The sequence below is a fragment of the Osmerus eperlanus genome, chromosome 3 (genome assembly GCF_963692335.1).
Source record: "Osmerus eperlanus chromosome 3, fOsmEpe2.1, whole genome shotgun sequence".
NCBI lineage: Eukaryota > Metazoa > Chordata > Actinopteri > Osmeriformes > Osmeridae > Osmerus > Osmerus eperlanus.
In genome coordinates, this window is record NC_085020.1 from 18,729,748 (window position 1) to 18,752,731 (window position 22,984).

At 49.2% G+C, this 22,984-nt stretch overlaps 4 protein-coding genes across 4 annotated transcripts; 3 read left to right on the forward strand and 1 right to left on the reverse strand.

Annotated features, from left to right (window-relative positions):
- The first annotated feature begins 1,328 nt into the window (after positions 1 to 1,328).
- ska3 (spindle and kinetochore associated complex subunit 3) lies at positions 1,329 to 5,021 on the forward strand. Its single transcript, XM_062457612.1, has 11 exons — positions 1,329 to 1,549; positions 1,810 to 1,871; positions 1,982 to 2,153; positions 2,366 to 2,786; positions 2,890 to 2,981; positions 3,080 to 3,237; positions 3,332 to 3,478; positions 3,639 to 3,827; positions 3,997 to 4,070; positions 4,203 to 4,336; positions 4,432 to 5,021. The coding sequence occupies exons 1-11, from the start codon at positions 1,444 to 1,446 to the stop codon at positions 4,590 to 4,592; spliced, it is 1,716 nt and encodes a 571-aa protein (XP_062313596.1). The 5' UTR covers positions 1,329 to 1,443; the 3' UTR covers positions 4,593 to 5,021.
- sap18 (Sin3A-associated protein) lies at positions 4,775 to 5,998 on the reverse strand. The gene is made up of 4 exons (XM_062457677.1): positions 5,840 to 5,998; positions 5,476 to 5,585; positions 5,252 to 5,374; positions 4,775 to 5,140 (listed from the first exon to the last, which is right to left on the reverse strand). The coding sequence occupies exons 1-4, from the start codon at positions 5,909 to 5,911 to the stop codon at positions 4,984 to 4,986; spliced, it is 462 nt and encodes a 153-aa protein (XP_062313661.1). The 5' UTR covers positions 5,912 to 5,998; the 3' UTR covers positions 4,775 to 4,983.
- Positions 5,910 to 8,812, forward strand: LOC134017681 (uncharacterized). Its single transcript, XM_062457625.1, has 2 exons — positions 5,910 to 6,341; positions 6,610 to 8,812. Exons 1-2 carry the CDS (start codon positions 6,164 to 6,166, stop codon positions 7,917 to 7,919), a joined length of 1,488 nt encoding a protein of 495 aa, XP_062313609.1. The 5' UTR covers positions 5,910 to 6,163; the 3' UTR covers positions 7,920 to 8,812.
- A 383-nt stretch (positions 8,813 to 9,195) lies between these two features.
- On the forward strand, positions 9,196 to 22,832 carry lats2 (large tumor suppressor kinase 2). The gene is made up of 8 exons (XM_062457585.1): positions 9,196 to 9,426; positions 11,909 to 12,737; positions 17,054 to 17,186; positions 17,284 to 18,821; positions 19,277 to 19,859; positions 19,941 to 20,123; positions 20,327 to 20,433; positions 20,539 to 22,832. The coding sequence occupies exons 2-8, from the start codon at positions 12,381 to 12,383 to the stop codon at positions 21,085 to 21,087; spliced, it is 3,450 nt and encodes a 1,149-aa protein (XP_062313569.1). The 5' UTR covers positions 9,196 to 9,426; positions 11,909 to 12,380; the 3' UTR covers positions 21,088 to 22,832.
- Positions 22,833 to 22,984: the final 152 nt, after the last annotated feature.

Genomic DNA, 22,984 nt, shown 5'->3' on the forward strand with positions numbered 1-22,984 from the left:
ACCACCGGATAAGGAAAAGGACACTAAGTTAGTATAGTGTTGACATACAGTATGAGAGTATGTTTATTGTCAAGGGAGGCTTAACAGCCGGTTTGGGTTGCTTGCTCTTGCAACATTTTGAACACATATTGTCCCACAGGCTAAAAAGGACATTTCAAACAGAGGAAGCTTTACAGGGCATGTTACACTGCGTGCAATATTAATGTCATGTATCAGAATCAGCATTTCTTTGTCTTTGAACTTGCCCTTTGTTTATCTTATTCCAGAAAAAAACGAGACTTGAAGAGAATGATTCTGACTCTTGACGGAAGCGAAAAGGGCATTTGAAATTCAAAAGAAATGTCTTCAGCTTCAACTTCAGCTGACTAAGTGAAAACATCCACCGCTGAGCTATGACAATGTTTTGAATAGATGGGTTTTCACTTTTTCTCATATTCATCAATAAATGCTGCCATTGTTTAATCATACTTTTTTGCATCACAGTTTCTCCCACCGTAACACAGTTGTAGACACATACAAGCTCTGTCTCCATGAATGTGTTGTTTGATGAATGGACATGGTCTGGAGAACTTATTGTCATTATCATAATTTGATTCACTGTGATTACTCAGTTTGTGTGAGTGTAATACTACAATCTTTGCAGCGAGAGAGGGGGCCAGTTTAGGCATGGCTGAGCATCTCAAATTTTTCACTACGAACTTTACTGTGTGAGGGTCCTCTGAAGCCATTACGTCCACCCCTCCCCCTACATGTATCACAGGAAGGGTATAGTTATAGCTTGGTTGAGTAGACATCACAAGGTTGTTTTTCAGCCTCTCTGCATGGGCTAATTGTGCCTCGTCTGCCGGAAAGCAAACACAGAAGAAGAACAGTTTCTGGATCGTGTTGGGCTAAGCCTAGGGGGACCGGAGCAGGGCACCCTGCAGTGGTGCCTGGTGGCAACAAGAGAGTGCTATGAAAGGGGCAGAGAGGAACAGAAGGGCAGAGGATGGATGATCGAGAGAAAGGCAGTGGAGGCAGGGACGATTACAGGACTCTGGCAAAAGCTGTTGGAAGACAGCTGTAAGGGGAGGGGGCTGAAATAAATTGACGTTCCATCCCAATGCACGGAACTGTCTGTTTAGCTGAACAACTCTTAGAGGACCTCATTAGTTCATGCAACATGCTTATTGTGCTTATTATTATTTAATGAAAAAACTTATGATGCACTGAGTTATGAAGGAGAATATAATGAACTGTAGGTGGGGAGTGACTGCTCTGACACTCACGGACAATAGATGGCGATGTATGCAGTGTTGGTCCTTGGATCCGCCAACCAGAACCCAAACGAGTGAAGGACAGTTTCCGGACAGTAGCGGAACTGGCGCCAAATTCGAAAGAATCGGCACGTACGTGCCAGACAGAAAGTAAACACGGCCGTTTAGCACCAACTCATCTGCAGAAATGGACTTATCAGCGCGTTTTTTCACTAAGCTACGAACATTAGCGGTGTCATTGGAGACTGAAACTGCAAGTCTTCAGCATGCGCATCAAAACTTCGACGAAGAGGGTACGGTAGTTATGTATTCCATGTAAAATATATAGCTAGTTAGCTAACAACGTTAGCAAGTTAGGCTAACTTGAGTTTGCCTGCCAGGTCATCCGGAGCCTATCTAGCTAACTAAGAATAAGTGTAACTTACGAACAGGGCGGGCTACAGGTATATAGGTTAGCTACTGAGTGGGTTTATTTCAATAGCATAATGGCTAGCGGGGTTTTTAGTTTTGTACAACAACTGTCAGGAAGCTTGAACATCGTCTTTGTGTTCAGGGAGCACAGAGTGTGCTGTGCGACTTCTTCACGAGCTGCACTCCGAGGTACGGGACATGAAGGTAGGTTGAGACTCCCGAGCCCCGAGGATGTCTTAATTAAATACACCCCACCAGATGATTCTAAGTCATCTCTCATTATCTATACGTTTGACTGCATGCACTTACACCAGAGGGAAGTAGGCGACCAAATTGCCCATCAGCAAGCAATGGAGACTGAAACCAGGAACTTTATAAAGGCGTGCATGGTGCTCAAGCAGAAGAGCACCGAGGACATCCAGAGACTTCAACGATACTATGAAAAATACGGCTACCAAGCTCCCAGGAATGTACACAAATGTTCAGGTATGCCTCCTCCACATCAACGAGCTGGTTGCATGTGTATACTTTGGACTCATCATTGGGTGACTGTCACTAAGTACTTGACTATTATGGGAAGATAAGTTTGTATGTATTTCCTACTACAACCATTACTCTCATATCACCTTCAAACTAACCATGTCTAGCATGCTATTGCACTTCAGTACCAGTATGCAGTGGTAAACTTCCATCCACAGTGGACACAGGGCAAGATGCAGAAGATCCTTCCGAAGAGGATGAAGAGGAAGGGAAGGTAGGAGAGGAGGACACACCGCCAGTGACTCCCATGAAGGTGCCCCCTCCTCCCACCAGTGACCCCATGCGAACACCACAGCTCTCTGACTTCGGCCTGTCTGAGATCCACCTGAAGAACGTTCTGGGCGTCTCAGGGTTTTCTTGTGACACCGTCCCCATGCCTGTGATGCCATTCCCATACCCCTCCATGACCAGGACCGTGCATCTTCCCACGCCCAAAACACCCAAGTGCACCCTGCGCATGGACGAGGACGACCTGCTGACCCCCCGCATGGAGGACTTGGGGATCTCTGAACACACCATGTGCCTCAACAACGACTTTACCATGGACTTGCATCGCAAGCATTCTTCAAAGACCCTGAGGTGTGTGTGTGTGTGTCCTCTATGTTTAGTTGAATGCTGTGTCCAATCACTCAACAATCATCACTTTCGTCTTTCATAACGGATTGCGTTCTGTCTTCCGCAGCTCGTCGGCGTCCTCTGGTCTGAAAGCGAGAACATGCCCGGTCCTCTCAAGCACACCCCCGAACCCTGACCTGCACAGCTTTGCCTCCGACGGTAACTTTCCCAGACTGGGACACTTTTACATGAACAGTATCGTAGTGGTGTTCGGTAAAACTTCGGGAGTGGTTATTGATGTGGTTGCTTTTCGACAGAGGGCATGAAGACTCCGGAGCCACCTGAGTTTTGCACTCCGGGTTTTATGATCACCAAGTCGCACGGACGCTCCTCTCCTTCTCCCTCGGAACCGACGGGCGACATGTGTCCCAGTCCCGAGATCCCTGCATTCCAGACCCTCTGCAAAACTAGAAAGGTAGATGAATAGTTCTCCTGATGACTGTATCAGAGAGATGGCTTATGCAAACCGTTTGTAACAGACTGTTTGTAATAGTTCTTCACTGTTACAGGATGACAGGGGGTATCCGGCCTCCAGCAGGGGCTATCACAAGGCCTGGGAGTATGAGGTCCCGGAGATGACCATCGGATGTCCAGAAGACAAACACACACCAGAGACGCCAAGCCTGGAGTCATTTATAGGCAGCTCTCTATCCGTTGTAAGAAGAGACTTACAGTATCAGGATCCATTATTCATGATACTATACTATGTTTATCTTTGGTGTCAAGGAAACAGACTGAAAGAAGGTCAATCTGCGTACATGCATTATTGAAACGAGGAGAACTACTGCATTTCATTTATAAGACTGTGTCTTTCAGAGGGGTGTAGGAGGGAATGAAGCGGTGGGTGAGATGGGTTCCGGAGGGCCCGCTACACCCTGCGGTCTGGAGCGGGACTGTCCCACCCAGGAGTTCAACCTGTGCAGCCCGAGGGTGCGAGGGGAATACCCTGAGCCCAGAACCCCTGAGATGCCTGACTTCAGCTCGGTCACACAAGACATCTGTAAAGTAAGAACAGTTACTTGAAACGCATTGACACCACAAAATGAGGGAGCTTATTTAAGTGACGTTACTAATCAAACAAAATGTATCAGTATTCAAGCTCTCCAGCGAGATATGACTGTTGTTGACTATCTGCAGAGTGAATGGTAACCTTTGGTGGTCCCTTGTCTCGTAGATGGTTTCCCAGATGAAAAAACCTCCCCCTGCAGGGATCCAGTCACAGACCAGACCCAAGGGAAAGGAGAACAGGTAGTTCCGACAACCCAGTGGAACACTCCAGGGGTATTGAGTCAGATGTGTGTAACATCAGTGACCTGTAACCCATTGAAACAGTTGCTTCCCCATGGCAGCGTGTTTTATGTCCCCCCTCTCTCCCCGTAGGAGAGGCCAGGGTATGTCTGTGGTGTCAGAGCGAGAGTTCCTGAGTCTGCCCAGCTACCTGAGGCAGATATCTCTGTCCAGCCTCAACCAGACCATCCATCAAATCAACAGTGCTGCAGAGAAGCAGCTCTGTGGTCAGTGTCTCAAAGCAATGAACCCAACACAAATCTCAAGCTGCTTTCTCTCAGCTGATCCCTAGTGGACTAATGTCCTGTGCTGCCCTCTACAGGCGGTGGTGCTGCAGTGTTTCTGATGGAGGAGCTGAAGTCCATCACAGGCACGGGCAACAAGGCCCCCTTGTACTTCCTGTGTCTGAAGGAGCTGAAGAGGCTGGAGCACGTGCAGGATGTGGGAACCGCCGCTACGTACAGAGTCCTGACACACATCTGAAACGTCCACATCTAGAAGAGCCCACCCACCGAGCCAGCCTCTCCACAGGAGGATGCATGACATGTCTTACTCCATGTTGATACACTTGTTTCTACTTACATCTGTCCAGCCTTTTTAGTGTGTGTGTGTCTAAGTAATCTGTGTATAGACATCTACCAATAAATGCAATAATAAGTCAAATGTTTTATGATTTAGGTTTATTATAAACGTTCAAAAGTCACCATTTACGAAGACACAGTAGTTGCAATAGACAAATCATGGTATTTTCCAGCAATAAATAATTTTATCCTGGTTTAAATTCCTGTTACCACTACTGTTTTCGTTTTTCATAACAAATGAAAAACGGTAGAAAAAAAAAGAAAAAAAAAAGAATTTTCTGACAGTACCAGGGTCAGTACGGTCTCATGCGGACAGGAACAGGAGGGGCTCGGTTTGGGGGGGTGATGGCGATATCCAGGTAGTCTCCAATCTGAAAGCGCTGGGACTGTAGGGTCATGGCATCATCGGTGCCCTTCCGGCCAGACACAGTCGTTCCAATATCCTTCACTCTGAAACAAATACGGTCGTGGAGCCGCTCGTTATTAACGTTGGTATTTATGTTTACATTTACCAGAGTAGAGTGGTACTTTATTGAAACTGCACACATGGAGCTGGGCTACCTATAGCCGGGTCTCTGGGGGTCCGGGTAGACGATGGCAAAGCCAAAATGTGTGCCTTTTTTCCTAGCCTCGGGGTACACTTCCTTCACGAGACTGGTAAGCTCTTTTAGAGTAGCATCCATCCTATGAAAACACATGCACAAACCAAGTTAAGAAGAGAGATTACTTATCGTTGAATCGTTTAACATGTGTAGCACTAATATTATGTCCATATATAGCTTTACCAGGTGTATATCTGGAGCTCGCTGGATGGGACATTGCCCCTATTAAACTCGTCCATCCTGTGATGCCTGCCCGTAGTTGTGGTGAAAACCCTTAGAAGAAGCGGACATGTCTGTTGAAACGGAGAGACGAGATTATTAGCACTGTATAGCGTTCGTTCTACTTTAGGCACCAAAAACTACAGGGCCGTTTTACAATAATTTTATTAAAACGTGGACAGCAATGAATACTGTAACAGAAGGTACTCCAAATTGATCATTTTTCCCAGGCTACAATCATAGCACACCGTAGGGCGCCAAGCACCACTGCGACACGAGAGCTGGGTTATAAAAATTAACCTCGGTTTGTGGTCAGTTAGCAAGTTACCTTCTCTCTGTCGACTGGTTTTTCGGGTTCCTTTTTAATTTCCTCTTGTGTGACTCTTGATTCTACAGCCATATTTTAAAAGGAGTGATGCAGCTTGCGAGCTAATGCTAACGAAAGAAGTAAAGCAATAGTCGCATGTAAGTGACGTGTATGTGGGCGTTTACAATATATACGGTGGCCAATCTCATCATTGAAAGCGAGTACATCAGAGGAAACTGAAGTGACGACACAAAAGTCCAGCGTTTCTTTTTTGTCAGCCACCATTTTGGGAGTCAAAATATTCGTGAAAAGCTAACACACCTCCACGGGTTTCGTGGCCTTACTATGGTTCACACGTGTGTCGTGACTGGCTGTCGTAACAGAAGAACGCTCGGCACCTCACTGTCTTTTTACCGTTTCCCACGCGACCCCGAGAGAAAACAACGTTGGATTGCAGCTGTAAACCGCGAGGGATGGGTTCCAAATGACGGGAGTAGACTGTGTAGTAATCATTTCATCTCAGGTATGCAGTCTAACTTGTTAAAACTGTCAGTGAGTATGGAGGACCGTATTTTATGGTTCCATTTAATTAACAGTTTCCTTTTTAAACATAATCACTTAGTGGCAAATATAAGATACGCTACTTGCATAGTTGTATTATGTGTATAAAGTGTGTAAACTTCTAATAGTTCATCTTACAGACCTTTTTCTTATACAGAATACATGACATGCTTGAGATCTTCATAATGCCCCTCTCAAAGTTTCTCTCACTTCTCTCCTTTTGTTTTCAGGTAAACAGGTGAAGAACCCCCGGTCACCAGATTATGTTCCTACCGTGTTTGCTGCCCCTCCTCCATCTCCAGAGATGAAAGAAACTGGTTCCTTTGAACTTCTAGATAAGCAGGAAGCCCAAGTGGAGGCGGCAAACGCCTTGCTCTTCCTCCAGGGTCAGGGCAGGGTCAAGTGTGAACTAGGCCAGAGCCAGGAGGACCATGAAACAGCTGAGACCGCAACCTCATCTTCCAGCAGCGAAGAAGGGGAGGAGTCAGACCTTTCGAGTGACAGCAAAAGTAGGGGAGGGAAGCCCACCAAAATGACTGCCACGCCCACCAAGTACGAAGACACCCTCCTGGCCTTGAAGAAGGAGAACCGGGCTCTCAGAGAGGCTGTGGAAAAGCAGTCTCTAACTGAGAACTCCCTCAGGAATGACCCGGAGAAGGTGAGGTTTTACACCGGCCTGCCCAACTACTTTGTGTTTGAGACGGTCATGTGGCTCCTGGCGCCGCACATGGACGGAGCCAAGAACGTGAAGCTAGCCAAGTTCCAGCAGCTGCTGCTAACCCTGATGCGTCTCCGCCTGGACCTTCGCAACCAGGACCTAGCCTACCGCTTTGGCGTGAAGGTTGGCACGGTGACGAGGACTGTGCACAGGATGGTCAACATCATGTCCAACACGCTGGTGCCCACCGCTGTCTTCTGGCCCTCCAGAGCCGAGCTCCGCAAGAACCTCCCTGCAGCGCTGCGCACCTCCTACCCAGACTGCGCCGTCATCATAGACTGCTTCACGGTGACCTTCGAGAAGCCCGCATCTCAGACCAGCCAACAAGAGGCTGCTGGGACACCGTCTGCGCAAGGGGCAGGGCGCAACACGCTGAAGTACCTGATAGGTGTGGCCCCGCAGGGCGTGGTCACCTTTATCTCCAGAGGGTCCCCGGGGGACGTCAGTGACAAGAGCGTGGCGGAGGGGTGTGGCTTCCTGTGTAAGCTCCTACCAGGGGACGTGGTCTTGGCAGAGCGGGATCTGGAGATTGGAGAGTCCGTAGCAGCTTGCGGTGCCCTGTTGCAGGTAACGGGGGGCCACGTGGATGCGTACGACGGGGACTCCTCGCTGGAAGAGGCATCCTTGGAGAGGCAGAGCGTGCGCAGACACGTGGAGCGGGTCATCGCCATGGTGAAGCAGCGGTACGCCATGCTGGCGGGCCCTGTGGAGAGCTGCTTCATGGCTGCTGAGCGCACGTCAAACCTGACCACGTTTGATAAGATTGTGCAAGTGGCCTGTGCCTTAAACAACCTGTGCATCTCTGCTGCTCCTCTGGAGTGATTTTCACTAGAGCTGCTGGTTATGGGCAGCCTGCACTGTGTATGGTCTCATACACTAACAAGTGTTTCCTTCTCTGGAGAAAGAAGCTGTTTTCTGGTTAGATTAATTGGTATGATTGAAATGAAGAACAGAGCATTGCTTTGGCTTTAATTTTGGACCAGTATATGCCTGATTTTTTTTTTGTAATTGTGGACGAAGTATCAAGGACAGTTTCTTCTTTGTTGAGTTGGGCTCATCAGCCTTTTCAGCTGATGTGGGTTCTTGGGATTAAAAAAGAATTTCCACAGATAATGGAGAATCTGGACCCCAGCTTGCTGGATCCCGTGTTGCTGAAAGCCGATATTTTAACTTATAACTTGAAGTAGTCGTTTTGAACTATGACCGTTCCGTGAAGTTACAGCTGAACTGGACATGCACACAGCCCTCAGGTTACAGTGCCTTAGAGTGTATTGCTGGCACTGTTGTAAAAAAACAGCCTGAATTTGTATTTTTTCCGTTATACAGAATGCCTCAAGATCCTTTCCTGACTCTACTTTGTTAGTAAAAACATGCAAGAACTCTAAAGAAGCACTGAAAAGTGTAATATACTGTCATTGAATGCTATGTAAGATTTACTTTATGCTATGTGTGATTTCCTACCAAATATTTGCTTTTGTATCATTTGAATGGTGGCAGGTTTAGTTGACTTATGCCTTCTATACTCTAGAGATGCTGGGAACTGGATGCCCTCTGGTGTTGGACTAATTTGTGTCTTATGAAAACATAGCTTTTGCCCACTACCCTTCTTTTGGTTGTATGTTATTGTTCACCAATGTATGTAGGGCCTACATATACCATGACTATGATTCACAAACAAATTTGTGGTTCACAAATAAATGTTTCATTCAAAGCTTGGTCTGGTGTCTAACATGACTTTTTACATAATTTATTTAGCGTATGCATATTCAGTCATGTTATGTTTGATACCCATGATGTTTAAATAGGGGACAGGTACTGGATATTTTTCATAGGTGTAATTGTCTACGCTAGTGTGTAAGGAAAAACGGGTGTTTTAGGGTTGGCATTGCAACTTAAGGAAAGACCTTATGAACGCCGATGTAGATATTTTTACCCATAATAACGGCAAATGATCATATCTGGCGAGTTGATGAGTTATGCAGCCACTGTACTGAGCATTCTGAGAAAAATCCCATGTTTTATTGTTGAAATTGCAAAATGGCAAGCCCCGCCTGGACTGTGTGGTGCTGACGTGCATTGGTCCGTCACGTGACTCCAGGAATGTTAACAATGCAGTAAGTGTCCAACTTCGTACTGCATTCTAATTCTGCCTGGAGTTAGGAGAAAATGGAGTCTCTTCGCATGATATTTACTCAGGCCTTAAGTTAAACAAAGCTTGATACATTCTAAAAGGTGGTTTACAATAAAGGGATTGGATATTGTCTGGAAAAGGGTCAATCGATTGGATTTATGTTCGAATCAGAGCTTTTCCTTAAACTTCTATCACATGGTAAGTTTAAAACTTTACAATTGGAGATTTCCCAAAGTTTAATTTGGGATGAAACGTTTTTTTTCGGATACTATAGTCAGATACTAGCAAACGAAAGTCTTTTCTCAGCCAACGCGTCAAACTTTAGGGCGCATGAAGACTGCGGGGACTTAGCTACATTCTCCCTACATTGGAATGTCGGGGCTGCTCTAGCAGAATTGCGTTCCTCTCACTCCAGTCGGCCTAGCTAGCTTAACTTCAGCCCTGCTTAAAGTTGAGAAGGCCTCACAATCTTTTATCGTTTGACTGATAGGACTCGATTTAACCATGTCAATAAAATACCGCTATACAGCTTTTTTGATTACTTAATTAGATGCTTAGTTCATATCTTTAGTTGGATATCATGTTCAGTGTAAGGGGTGTAGTGTTTGGGGTGGCGATAAAATATTTCTAGATAGTAAGCGAACATTGTACTATTATGAGTTATTTTGGTTATGACTTGCTCTAATATGCGATGCTTATCAAATTTATGGTCGGGTTTAGATGTTTGAACTGTCAGTTCCAATTCCAATACAGTAGCAAATTATTTGGTTATTAATTATAAAAGTCTTAATGGGCACTTTGTGGCTTGTGTGACTGTATTTATGTGTCAATAAAAACGCGTTGATTGATTTGTTGTATATCTCACGGGACATTTTTCTTTAGCTAAATGTGTTGTTGACAGTTTGTAAATCTGTACAGCTTAAAGATCTGAATCTCTTCGTTAATGTTTGATATCCAGCAAAGTTTGGTTATGCTGAAACAAACCATTTGTGCGTCAGTCAGGTGTGCAGACAGGTGGTAGACTAGTCATCTCTCTAAATACAAATTTGAGAACCCCATAACATACACATGGCAAAGGCACGTAGGCCACAGTGTATCAAACCCAAGATATAAGGCACCATTAAGATCACAACCTAGTTGAGTCTAATGGATAAGTATTAGCATTATTAATCTCTTGGAATTTATATTCATTTCAGTCTATACACCACCTGACACATGACTGTGGCCCATGAAATTATTCTGTTGAACTGGTATCTTAACCAAACTATCCTAATTTTCCTGCACATGGCTCCTTAGTGTTCTCGAAAGGTAGTGAGACAGATGGCTGAGCGGTGAGGGAGTCGGGCTAGTAATCTGAAGGTTGCCAGTTCGATTCCCAGCCGTGACGTTGTGTCCTTGGGCAAGGCACTTCACCCTACTTGCTTCCCTGTACTTACTGTAAGTCGCTCTGGATAAGAGCGTCTGCTAAATGACTAAATGTAAATGTAGTGGCAACACCAGTGTTTTCAACAAGCAGCGAAGGACCTCTGGGTCAAAGGTCAGACAAGCAGGTTGCACACACCATCAGCCTGGTCTATGCCTGGTTCAAGCAGTGGTGATTTAAGCTTGATCACACTGCTACTCGGTCTCCATGCCCCCACTGCCTATCGTCAGACTAACCCTTCGGATCGTTTATGTTGGTCTGCCGTGCCGCCTCATGCGATGGAATGAGTCTTCTTGTTGTTACTTGCGGAATGGAATGCTCTCTGATGAGACGCAGCGCTCCAAGCATCGCCAGAATGGCGGCTGAGGAACATGCTGGAGATTGGGCAACTGTAGCGTGGAGTTTGGCATCGCCGTCTTGAGAATGGGTTTGTCTCAAAAACCTTTACAAACGGCGTGTAGTTCCTGTCAAGAAAACCTGCAATAGACTGAACCCCCATGGGTCATAGCAGGGGTGTGCCTGGGTGGTTTAGACATACCAGGGTGAGTCCTGGTTTAGACAGACCAATAGTCTTGACCAAAGCTAGAGAACTCCTGGTCTCCCAGGTCCCAGGGCCATAAGGAACTTGGATGTGTGCTCTAATTGCTAAGGACGGCCTCTTCTAACACTTGGTTGTTTTGGGTGAAAATCAAGTCTCTTAATCACTGAACTTGTAATGTTACCACCACATGTATTGACACTGTGGTTGTCAAGGCCCTGTTTACGCTGTTAGCAAAGGCTTAGCAAGGTTATCATGGTTACATTTATAGCTTTATGTTGAGGGTTGTTGTCGTGGAATAGCATGGGAAAAGTGTTTCTAAAGCTGTAGGAATGCTTTATAAACTCTCATGGAGTATTTCGTCCCAGATAGGCCATCATGTACGCCTGTGGCCTGCTTACCACACGTTGTGTGCACAAACACATTGCTTTCATGGAGTTTTAGGCAGAATTCTGTTTCACAGGATTATACACCAGTAAAGGACTGTTGCTGTGTCACTGTTTCCACATGGGCTCTGACATATACTTCTTTCCATTGTGCTTGAATGCAGACAGTGTTCCTCAAGATAAGATTGTTACAGTGAGATCACACCCTGAGTAGCTAAGTATATGGCTAATCTGATGTGACTGAGTGTCCACTCAGTGGCCTGACCACTCCTAGACCATAGCCACCTGACCGCGCCTCATCCTAACACTTTTGGTTTGTGTGTGTCTCCGCAGGCGCAGATGTGCATCAGCATGGTTCGGGGCGAGGGCACCCTGATGGACCCTCACATGTGTGGTGCTGAGGGGGACCTAGACCCCTAGACACACAGCATGGGATGCCAGTAGGTTTCTATCCAGGAGACAGAGACCCAGAAACACACCCCAGCCCAGAGCCCAAGCTCTACAGAAACACACAGCTCTCAGGCCTACCAAAACACACAGCCCTCAGCCCTCCAGAAACACACAGCTCTCAGCCCTCCAGAAACACACAGCTTTCAGCCCTACAGAAACACACAGCTTTCAGCCCTACAGAAACACACAGCCCTCAGCCCTACAGGAATCTTTGTCTGTCCTCTCGCCTGTCCCCACAAGTCAGAATCACCTATCAGATCTGGCCAACTAGAGAGCAGAGGTCAGAGAGCTCAAGAGGGCTCTTTTTTGCGGTGTGAGGGCACCCACCAAGAGGAACCCTAACCAGGGGAGTGCCATGAGGCCCAAGACGTTCCCAGCCACCCCGTATGTGGGCAACACACGCCAGCGCCTCCAGGAGATCAAGGAGGGGCTGAAACAGCCGGCCAAGCTGGTGAGCCAGGCGCTGCTGGGGGGCAGCGCCCGCGGCGAAGGTGGGCGAGGGGCCGAGAGCAAGGGCAAAGACCCTGGCAGCCGCCAGCAGCAGCTCAGACCCCCCCAGAAGTTCAACAACTACCAAAACGCGCTGCGCGAAATCCGCAAGTCCCTCATGCCCTTCGCCAACGAGTCGGGACCGTCCTCTGGCTCTGCCCACCCAGCCGGCGACGTCAACAGACAGATGCTGCAGGAGCTGGTCAACGCCGGCTGTGACCAGGTGAGGTTTGGTGTGTGTGTGCGCGTGTGTGGGGAGTGTGTTCACTGCCAGGTGATTTTGTGTGTTCTGTGTACATGCTTGTTTTTCTGCCAGACTGGTGGTTGGACTGTGTCAACCTCTCGGTGCTGTGTGAACCTCAGTCTTTGTCACTGCTGTGTGTTGCACTCTGGGTTGTTTTGGTCATAGTGTGTGTGCGCGGTATTTGTGGAGTGAGGAGTGTACTTACAATAATAGTTTGGCCTTTAGCATAACTACAAAGTGCCTAGCATAACTGACTTTTAATAAAAGTACAAGGGAGCAGTTCAAAATGCATTACAATGCATCCTTTCTGTGCCAAGGGTACAATGTAGTAGTGAGTTACACAATGCCAAGCGCATGAGATGTCGAAATATCAGTTTGACGTTTTTTTTTCTCTCTCTGGGAGTGAGAGAGCTCCGTGAAACATCAACGCGCAGAGGGACGAGGAGGAGCGGGAAAGTTTCCACAGGAAGCCACAGGGACTCGAACCTTTGGCCCAGAGAACACACCAGTGAGAATGCTATGCAAGACTGGAAAATCGTACTAAAAACCAGACCGGCTAGTCAAATCTGTGAGGTTTAGCAAACACGATACCGAAGGCTGGTTGTCACAGAGCTGTCTGCTAGGATCTCCACAGATGTGAGGGCTTACTTTGTAGAGCTGATCTGAGAACAGGCCGTGTGAAGGTGCCTGGCATGTGAAGAATGCTTTCCTCAAGCCCATGCACAACACTATAGAGAAATCCACACTACAGAGGAATGAAGAGCCCTGGCGAAATGGAGAGACGCGAGGCGAGCCAAATAGATTTAGGCCATCAGAAGACTGCTGTGTGCTTGCTGTGGAGGCCTATGGTCTTCTTCTGGTCTTTGTAACAGACCCGTCTGTTCTGCTTCTTCTCCAGTATGGATTGTAGAACTTCTAGTGGGGTGTGGCTGTCCTGGTTTCTTTTGGAGTAAGGTTGTATCAGATCAAGACTCTTACGGATTCTATTGTGTGGTTCAGAGCAATGAGCAAACGGCCTCAAGAAAATAATTTAAAGACACTCTTACCTCTACAGGGGATCACTAAAACACCTAAACAAAATATCCTGAATTATTACAGTTACTATTATCGTGGATGTGCTCTAATTTGACAAGTTTCGCCCCATGTAGCCACAAACTAAGTTACCTAGTACAAGAGTGTATTTTTATTGAAATTATATAATGCTGTTGGACCGGGAGTGTGGTTTTGGCCTCCAGTCTGTCTGTGTGGGCCAGATGAGGGAGGGGCCTGTCAATACAAACAGGAAGTGGCCATTCAATGGCAGCTGGGTGGAACAGTTCCTTCAGCTACCATCGTGTCGCCACCCATAATGTGGCCCTGCATCTGCTGGCCTGCCTGCCTGTCTTTCCTTCCCCAAGCTCTCTCAGCAACATATAGACTACACAACTTTAATCAAGCTCTTGGTAGTGCATTGAACCTTACCAAAGGCTGTATATAATTATTCTCAAAACAATACAGAACTGTTAGAACTGCTTTGCTGTGGATACAAGTGCCTGAGAATTGACAGTAATCCTCATTGATAGTCATTCTTTACTACTCAACCAATACCAGAAACCTCCTAGTCATTTCTGCCTGGCCGTCTCCCTTAGAAGTGATAAATTAGGGTACATGAGATCTGTAAAGTAGTGGTGTGTGTGCGTTTACAAGGCCAGCTTCCTCTCTGTGACCCTGTAACTTTCCCAGACCAGTGTATGAGACTGTTCCCACAGTAAAAGACAACCTATCACAGCAGTTCAGCATGTCACTCTGCCCTCTCGATTCAAGCACTTGTAGCTCTCCTTCTAAACCTTTTATGCACGTTGTGTGATGGGACAGGGTCGGTATTTTTAGTCTTCTTGTGACTGGGCGAGGAGAGAGGGGGGCACTGGACAGACCATGACTGTGGGGCCTACCCCCCTTCCCACCACATTACATTCCAGAGAATACTGGCTGCCGTGTGATTCCGCCCCCCCGCCCATTGACTTGACTCTTATCTACCTCCTCTCCTGGCCGCAAATTACAGAGCGATGTGAGCCTTACATAATCTTAGAGGAGGATATGTTTTTTTTTTTTTTGGGGGGGGGGGGGGCTCCGAGGATGCGGAGGTGGAGGAGGGGGAAAGACGAAGGGGAGGAGGAAGGAGTCTCCTCCCCCTGCATCAGGACAGGCGCTGCAGTGTACGGCGTGGGCAGCAGGAGACGGAAGGCCCTCCTGAGCACACTAAGCGTATTTACGCTCTGATCTAGGAAATAACAAACATGGCCGTTTATGTAACCGTGAGGTTGATGGAACGTGTGGGGGGGGGGGGTTGTTGGCGTACAGTCACGTATACATATGACTGTGTGTGTTTGCGTAAGTGCTTTCTCAGGGTAGAGCATGCATGTTCATCATCTGGAGTTGAAGATGATAAGATAAAGGTTGATACTGAACAGCCCTGTTGGTGTCCCACTTGGGTCTATCTAAACTGTCTCTCTCCAGGTTTTCCATATGGCTTTCATTTGCAGGGTCCCGTGGCGGAATGCGGTAGGGAATTGGGTCAAAGTGAAAAGTAATATAAAAAAAACGCCTTTGTTCATCTCTCTCTAACAACGATGGCTCTGTGCTGTCACTACGCCCCGGGAATGTGTTTTGTAAATGTTTTCCTTCAGTGTGGGGTGTGTGTGAGACACTTTCTGCCACAATTTTTTTGTGCCTGTGTGAACTGTAATTAGTCGGTGAAGTGTGTGTGGTGTTTGGGACAAACAGACTTGGAGATTTAACCATCACGACAAGGTTGAAAATGTGGTGACATTTTGGGTAGAAAGCCATTGTAAACACACTGCAGACGGCGAGTGAGAGAGAGAGAGACTGAGAACTCGATCAACAGCTAAAGGAATAGACGGACACAAAAGGACAGATTTCAAAATGGCTTGAATTCCTGCTTCCTGGCCTGTGGAATGTTGGGAACATCTGTCGCCATGACAGCCGGGGCCAAGGTTGGAAGGCACCAACCGGCCCATCCAAAGCCTCCTCCACCCAGCCTCTCAGAGGAGGGGGGGGGGGGGGGGTGACGCTCACAGAGTGAATGAGAAAGAAAGAAGGGGAATGATAGTCGAGAGGAAGGGAGGGTCTACGTGAAGGTGATTCAGGAACATGGCTAGGAGGAGGAGGCAGCCAAGCAGCCTCCTCTCTAGTTAAGACGGGCCCCTCACCGAGAGTGACCATAAACACACACTGATGTTTATACTTCGTTTCCTGTGTGTGCGCACATGCGTGTGTGTGTGTGTGGCAAAGTGTGTCTTTGTGCCTGCGTGTTATTGATGGGTGTGTATAATGAGTGGGCGAGTGAGAGGGAACAGGACAATGCATGTGTGTACTCCAAAAGTATATTAGAGTCTGGTTGTACGAACACACACACACACAGAATGTGTAGAATGTCTGTGGCTGTGGTGTTTCCTGGCTTAGAGCTGAATGTGCCCACGGTTGCTATGCAGCGCTGTTCTTTAACCCTCTGGTGTCCAACTGGGATTCTTCCCAGAAATAGTCTGGCAGGCAGAATGGGAGACATAGCCGTCACACTGCACATAAGCATGTTGGTGAACTGCTCATAGTAAGGTAGTGTGTATATATTACATTTTTACATAAATAAATCAATTTGTTGTCGATGACAGAGTGATGTTTGTTGAAGTTGTGAAAATGTGGTTGCTGTTCCACTTCTGACCAGAGATGGCAGCGCGAGCAGGAATGCCTGTCTGCGTGGCTGAGGTTTGGGTTCCATGACTTTAGGGTGAGGTCATCTGCCATTCAGGGGGATTTCCTCATATAGGTGTGGGGCTTGGTAGGACTGGATGTATAATAATGTTATTTACAGTGGAGTACGTCTGGAGTTGGGACCAGTTCACTGGTAAAATACAGGAGGACTCATGCCAGGTCACTGGTACTGGGAGTGTCAGTGAAACTAGGCCTCTGACTGTCTAACAGTGACTAAAACAGACAGTTACTATTTGTAGGTCACTGTGGATAAAATAATTTCTGTGTGTTGTAACACTTTTAGAGCAAAACGACAGGAAACGGAGAGAAGGCTAACATCTGTGTTCGTAGCAGACAGAGAGGGGAGACCCTGAGTATGAGACCAGGGTCAATGCAGAAGTCTGTTACCAAAATCCCCTCTGTGCTCCGTGTTGTTGTGACCAGCACAGGAAGTGCCTGGTACATGACCCCGAGACGGAGAGGATGCAGGTGCACAAGCGCCTTGCTGGGCAGTGTTTTTACCGTCACCTGATTGGTGTGTGTTTCAGGAGATGGCGGTGCGAGCCCTGAAGCAGACAGGAAGTAGAAACATCGAGGCAGCGCTGGAGTACATTAGCAAGATGGGCTACCTGGACCCCCGCAACGAGCTCATCGTCCGCGTAATCAAACAGACCTCGCCAGGTTACTATACCACGCAGCATGCCATTACACAAGTGCTCATAATGATATGGAATTTATTCATAGAAGTTCAATTGTAATTGTGTTCATTTGTTCACAGGAAAAGGGGGGCCAAACTCCTCAATGGACCACCGGCCTTCGTTGGAGGGGACAAGCGAGGGTGCCATGCCCGCCTACCACCAGATGGGGGCGCCAATGTACGAAGGTTCCCAGTACGGACCTGAGGGGGAGATGCCTCGACCATACATGGGCGCTCCGCCTGTCATGAACTACATGATGCCCCCCACAGGGGCAGCGCAGGGTGCTGCCATGGGCAACCCTCTAGGCCGGCCCCCCAGTATGGGGCCCTACCCCCCTGCGATGTCGGCCCAGAGCAGTCCCGGCAACCCCATGTACACCCCAGGGGCGCAGCAGAAGGCCTACCCAGGCAGCATGGAGCAGCACGGGGCCATGCTGAGCTACAGTGTCCCTGGACAGCCCCTGCAGCTCCAGCCCCAGCCACCAGGGGGCCCCGGCCCTCACTACGACTACAGCCATGCCCGGCCGCACATGATGGAGCCCTCAGGGTACGGGGTCCAGAGGAGTGCATCCTTTCAGAACAAGATGGCCCCCATGGCACCAGACAACTACATCAGCATGCAAGGCAAAGGGGGCCTGGGGCAGAACGGTGGGGTTTACCCTCCTAACCTGTACCTCCCACCCCACTCTCACCCCCGCCAGTCCAGCCCCACCTCCCACCAGGTCCACATGATGTCTCGCTCCCCCGGGGGGGCCACTGCCATGGGCCCTGACTTCTCCGACATCCCCCAGGGCCTGTTGACGCCCTCCAGGGCCAGCCTCAACCTGGACCTGTACGAGCACCACTGGGTCGGGCCCCAGGGTCCAGACGGGGCCCCTCAATCCAGGCAGCCCCAACCTCAAGGGCCCTTCCGTGGGGAGGTGCGTGTGCCCAGCAGGACCAACTCATTCAACAACCGCTCCACCCCCAACAACGTCCGGCCCACCATGGCCACACCTGCAACCAACAAGCAGGACTCCGCCCTTGGCCCTCCCAACACCATCACTGCTGTGACGTCACCCCCCATCCAGCAGCCGGTGAAGAGCATCCGGGTAATGAGGCCTGAGCCCAAGACAGCGGTAGGGCCATGTCACCCTGGCTGGCTGGCTGCCCAGGAAGCAGCTGATCCCCACTCCTACATGCCCGAGGAGACCTACACCCTGGAGCCAGCCCAGGAGCCCCGTTGTCCGCCGCCACCCTACCCCAAAACCCTGCTGCTGCCTGGGGCTGCTGGTGAGCCTGGGGTGCTGGAGGGGGCTGGAGCCATGGGCGGGGTGCCTGACCTCAGCGGCCCCGCCCGGTCTGCGCACGGCAGCGGAGGAAGCGGAAAGGGAGAGGAGGGCAACGTGAAGGAGAAGACCAAGAAAGGAGAGAAGGCAGTGAAGGACAAGAAGCAGATCCAGACATCGCCGGTGCCGGTGAGGAAGAACGGGCGTGACGAGGAGAAGAGGGAGTCGCGCATCAAGAGCTACTCGCCCTTCGCCTTCAAGTTCTACATGGAGCAGCACGTTGAGAACGTGATGAAGACCTACCAGCAGAAACTGAACCGCAGGCTCCAGCTGGAGCAGGAGATGTCCAAGGTGAGTTTAGAAACCAAACCTGTCCTATTCCCTCCTGGAGTTGGTAAGTTGATAGGACTGGTTGTATTTAAACTGGCCTTGTGGTGTTTGTTATAAGTGTGGTTGAATGTCACCCGGTGGTTTAGACCTGAGCCATAGTTGTTGACAACAGTGGAGGACACAGGGCTCCGCTCATATCTGGGCCTGAGGTCCTGGAGGTCATGTGCCAGGAATTCACCCTGGGGCTAAATCTTTCAGACAAAACCCAAAGCCACAGAGTTCATGGTTGTTTTTGCTGGGGCATGTCCAAAATCATTGCTTAAGCTTCTGACCTTGGAACACCTTGTTTGACAAACAAGAAAGTCAACAAAAAGCAGCTGCGTCCAGTTTTTTTTATCTGTTATTAAGTCATGTATCTATTTCGGTATTCATCCCTTTGCTCCGTCTTCCCCTCCCTGTATTACCCCCCCCCTAAGGCTGGCCTATCAGAGGCGGAGCAGGAGCAGATGAGGAAGATGCTCAACCAGAAGGAGTCAAACTACAACCGCCTGCGGCGTGCCAAGATGGACAAGTCCATGTTCGTCAAGATCAAGACGCTGGGCATCGGCGCCTTCGGCGAGGTATGCCTGACGCGCAAGGTGGACACGGGCGCCCTGTACGCCATGAAAACGCTCCGCAAGAAGGACGTGCTCAACCGCAACCAGGTGGCCCACGTCAAGGCTGAGCGTGACATCCTGGCGGAGGCCGATAACGAGTGGGTGGTGCGTCTCTACTACTCGTTCCAGGACAGGGACAGCCTATACTTCGTCATGGACTACATACCCGGAGGAGACATGATGAGCCTGCTCATCCGCATGGGGGTGTTCCCCGAGCCGCTGGCACGCTTCTACGTGGCGGAGCTGACGCTGGCCATCGAAAGTGTTCACAAGATGGGCTTCATCCACCGCGACATCAAGCCCGACAACATCCTCATCGACCTGGACGGACACATCAAGCTGACGGACTTCGGACTCTGCACGGGCTTCCGCTGGACACACAACTCCAAGTACTACCAGAAAGGTGAGTGACTGAGTCCCTTTTTAAGTGTGTTACGTGCCCCGTGGGCCGCAGTGTTTCATGGCCTGTGTGTGCGGTCTCCAGGGAGCCACGTCAGGCAGGACAGCATGGAGCCCAGTGACTTCTGGGACGATGTGTCCAACTGTCGCTGTGGCGACCGCCTGATGACCCTGGAGCAGCGTGCCAGCCGGCAGCACCAGCGCTGCCTGGCACACTCACTGGTGGGAACGCCCAACTACATCGCCCCGGAGGTGCTGCTGCGCAAAGGTGAGTCAGAGAGAGTCGGGCTGGGTGATCGCAGAGAGAGACGGTGGTCTCTCTCTGGGTTTGATGGAAAACATCACCAGGGAACTCCAGCGGCACCAATAGGCAGCCTTGATGCACACCATTTACGAGGAACCCCTCATAGCGAGGAACACGCTACTGATGCTAGCTGTGTGTGAAGTTGTCTACCGTTGTGGTCTCTGCAGGCTACACCCAGCTGTGTGACTGGTGGAGTGTGGGAGTGATCCTGTTTGAGATGCTTGTGGGACAGCCGCCCTTCCTGGCCCCCACCCCCACTGAGACGCAGATCAAGGTTGGTCGAACTTCTTTCCCTACCTGCCTTCTGATCATTCACAATGTGAAGTTGGGAAGGATACAATATCCTTACCTGCCTCCCCCTCCCCCCTCCCCTGTCCAGGTGATCAACTGGGAGAGCACGCTGCAGGTGCCCCCTCAGGTGAAGCTCAGCCCGGAGGCCGTGGACATCATCGGCCGTCTCTGCTGCTCTGCCGAGGAGCGTCTGGGCAGGAACGGCGCTGGAGAAATCAAGGCCCACTCCTTCTTCCACCAGATGGACTTCTCCAGCAACCCGCGCACCCAGCCAGCCCCTTACCGACCCAAGATTGCCCACCCCATGGACACGTCAAACTTCGACCCTGTGGAGGAGGAGGGGGGACCCGGGGCGTGGAGTGACAGCGGGGACAGCGCGCGTGCCTGGGAGACGTTGTGCTCCCCTCACGGGAAACACCCGGAACACGCCTTCTACGAGTTCACCTTCCGGAGGTTCTTTGACGACAATGGTTGCCCTTTCCGCTACCCTAAGCCCCCCGAGAACACCCACGACCCGTCAAGCAGCAGCAGGGCAGGCAGCCTGGGCCCTGAGGAAGAGGAGGAGGATGAGGACGAGGAGGAGGAGGACGAGGAGGAGGAAGAACAGGCAGAGGGCTGCGAGCCTGTGTATGTGTAGGACATACTGGTTGGCCTCTCCTCCAATCAACAACCCACAACTGTCCGTTTGTCAATCCTCTACTCAGAAGCGTGCGTGTGTGTGTGTGTGCGCACATGCATGCTTGCATTTTTGTGAGATTGAGAGTGAAATTGAGAACAGGATGACCTGACAACTGTTTAACAACTCAGCCACTACTATGTGGAATCTCCAGCGTTAGTAGACAGAGCGGAGCAGGACCCCCTGACCAGGACCAAGAATCTCCATACTGTGTATGACTGAGCAAGGTGTGGGACATACTACCTTGACCAGAGGACAGATACCTGAACAGAAGGTCAAAGGTGTTTCACGGTCAGAACATCAAGATTAAGAGTTTGAACCTGGGACCATGGCCCATTGTAGTCTTCATGGTCCTAGTGCTCTGTGATTCCCATTCCTTTCACTGCAGGTCTTATCGAGATCCCTGGAACTCCAGACTGGCCTGTGGGCAGGAAGCTTACGCAAACACTTCCTACTTCCTGTTTCAACACTCCCTCTCTTGAGACCATTGGTGACTGGTGATCCGGAACCAGCGTCTGTCCTTTGGGGTTAAAGATGGACTGAACTTACTGGTAGTACAGCAAACTGGGGAACTATTATAATATTACAAATGTCTCACAGCAGAGCCAAAATAAGCTACCAAACATTCTCACGCACACACATAAAACAGTCTATACAGGACTCTCTGTGAATGTTGCATTAGGTGTTTGAAATAATGCTCCAGTGTTTCCAAAGATTGTTGTTGTCAAATCAGACATCTGCAGCCCCACAGTCAACACGAGTCCCTCTAGTGGTAACACAAGCACTGTGACCTCTTGTGCTGTAAACTACCAATGAAAATTGAGATTCAGAATGAGTGTTAATATTTAGCTGAAGACACAACCTCTATATGTAAAGTATGGAGTTTTGATCAGTTTGACTGTTTGGCTTGATGAGTCAATCAATGCAAATTATTCTCCAGCTCATTGTGTTCAGTTCCAAGGATATGTGGGACTGCAAGTGTGGGCAATGTTTTTTTTCTGTGGGCAGCAACCATTCTTGCCCTGGGTTGTTGACTGTCCTTCTTCATACTTACACTAATCACATTTTATCCACCTTAACATTTCAAAGCTCCACCCACACACATGCGCGTGCACACACACACATGCGTGCACACACACAGGCACACACTCTTACAGTATTACAGACGTGCAGTTGGCACTGCTGTCCCGCCCATGGTGATCTGAGCGCTGAGTTTTTCTAGTTTGGAGACAGACGCCTGAATAATGAATAACTGAATTAAAAGTTAAAAACATGTGATAGTGTTACTATGTGCAATACAGAAAACACAATATAGTTTTCTAAACACTTAATATCCTTTTGAACTTTTAATACTGAAATACGCTATGTACAAATATATTGGTTTATATTATATCTGTGTAGTTACATGACCCCCATGCTGCTTATTTTTGTGATTAATATTATTATTTACATTATTATCATTTCAGTTATACAAGTGTTTTTGGTGTGTGCAGAACAAGTATGGGTTTGATTGTGTGTGTGGTTTGGAAAGTGAGGAACTTGTGCCTTCTAGTAGAATTCTGGTGCGTGTCCACCTCATGGCACTCAGTGTTGAGGCTGAGTACCGACAGTAGTGATGGCTACCCCCCCCTCTCTCTCTGCATCCAGGCTGGCCCTGTATGTAAGGAGGGGGAGGGGGGGGAATCACAGGTAGGGTTAGTGGGAGGTGGGGGGTCACAGGTAGGGGGTGAGGGGGAGGGTGGGGGATCACAGGTCGGGGTGAGGGGGAGGTGGGGGGGATTACAGGTAGGGGTGAGGGGGAGGTGGGGGGGATTACAGGTAGGGGTGAGGGGGAGGGGGGGGGATCACAGGTAGGGGT

Coding starts and splice junctions, on each gene's coding strand:
- ska3 (XM_062457612.1), top strand. CDS start 1,444: ATGGACTTATCAGCGCGTTTTTTCACTAAGCTACGAACATTAGCGGTG. Junction 1,872..1,981: donor CCGAGGTACGGGACATGAAG/GTAGGTTGAGAC, acceptor CACTTACACCAG/AGGGAAGTAGGCGACCAAAT. Junction 3,828..3,996: donor TCACACAAGACATCTGTAAA/GTAAGAACAGTT, acceptor CTTGTCTCGTAG/ATGGTTTCCCAGATGAAAAA.
- sap18 (XM_062457677.1), bottom strand. CDS start 5,911: ATGGCTGTAGAATCAAGAGTCACACAAGAGGAAATTAAAAAGGAACCC. Junction 5,375..5,475: donor GAGCTCCAGATATACACCTG/GTAAAGCTATAT, acceptor GTGTTTTCATAG/GATGGATGCTACTCTAAAAG. Junction 5,141..5,251: donor CCCCAGAGACCCGGCTATAG/GTAGCCCAGCTC, acceptor TATTTGTTTCAG/AGTGAAGGATATTGGAACGA.
- LOC134017681 (XM_062457625.1), top strand. CDS start 6,164: ATGGTTCACACGTGTGTCGTGACTGGCTGTCGTAACAGAAGAACGCTC. Junction 6,342..6,609: donor TAGTAATCATTTCATCTCAG/GTATGCAGTCTA, acceptor TTTTGTTTTCAG/GTAAACAGGTGAAGAACCCC.
- lats2 (XM_062457585.1), top strand. CDS start 12,381: ATGAGGCCCAAGACGTTCCCAGCCACCCCGTATGTGGGCAACACACGC. Junction 17,187..17,283: donor AATCAAACAGACCTCGCCAG/GTTACTATACCA, acceptor ATTTGTTCACAG/GAAAAGGGGGGCCAAACTCC. Junction 20,124..20,326: donor GGAGGTGCTGCTGCGCAAAG/GTGAGTCAGAGA, acceptor TGGTCTCTGCAG/GCTACACCCAGCTGTGTGAC.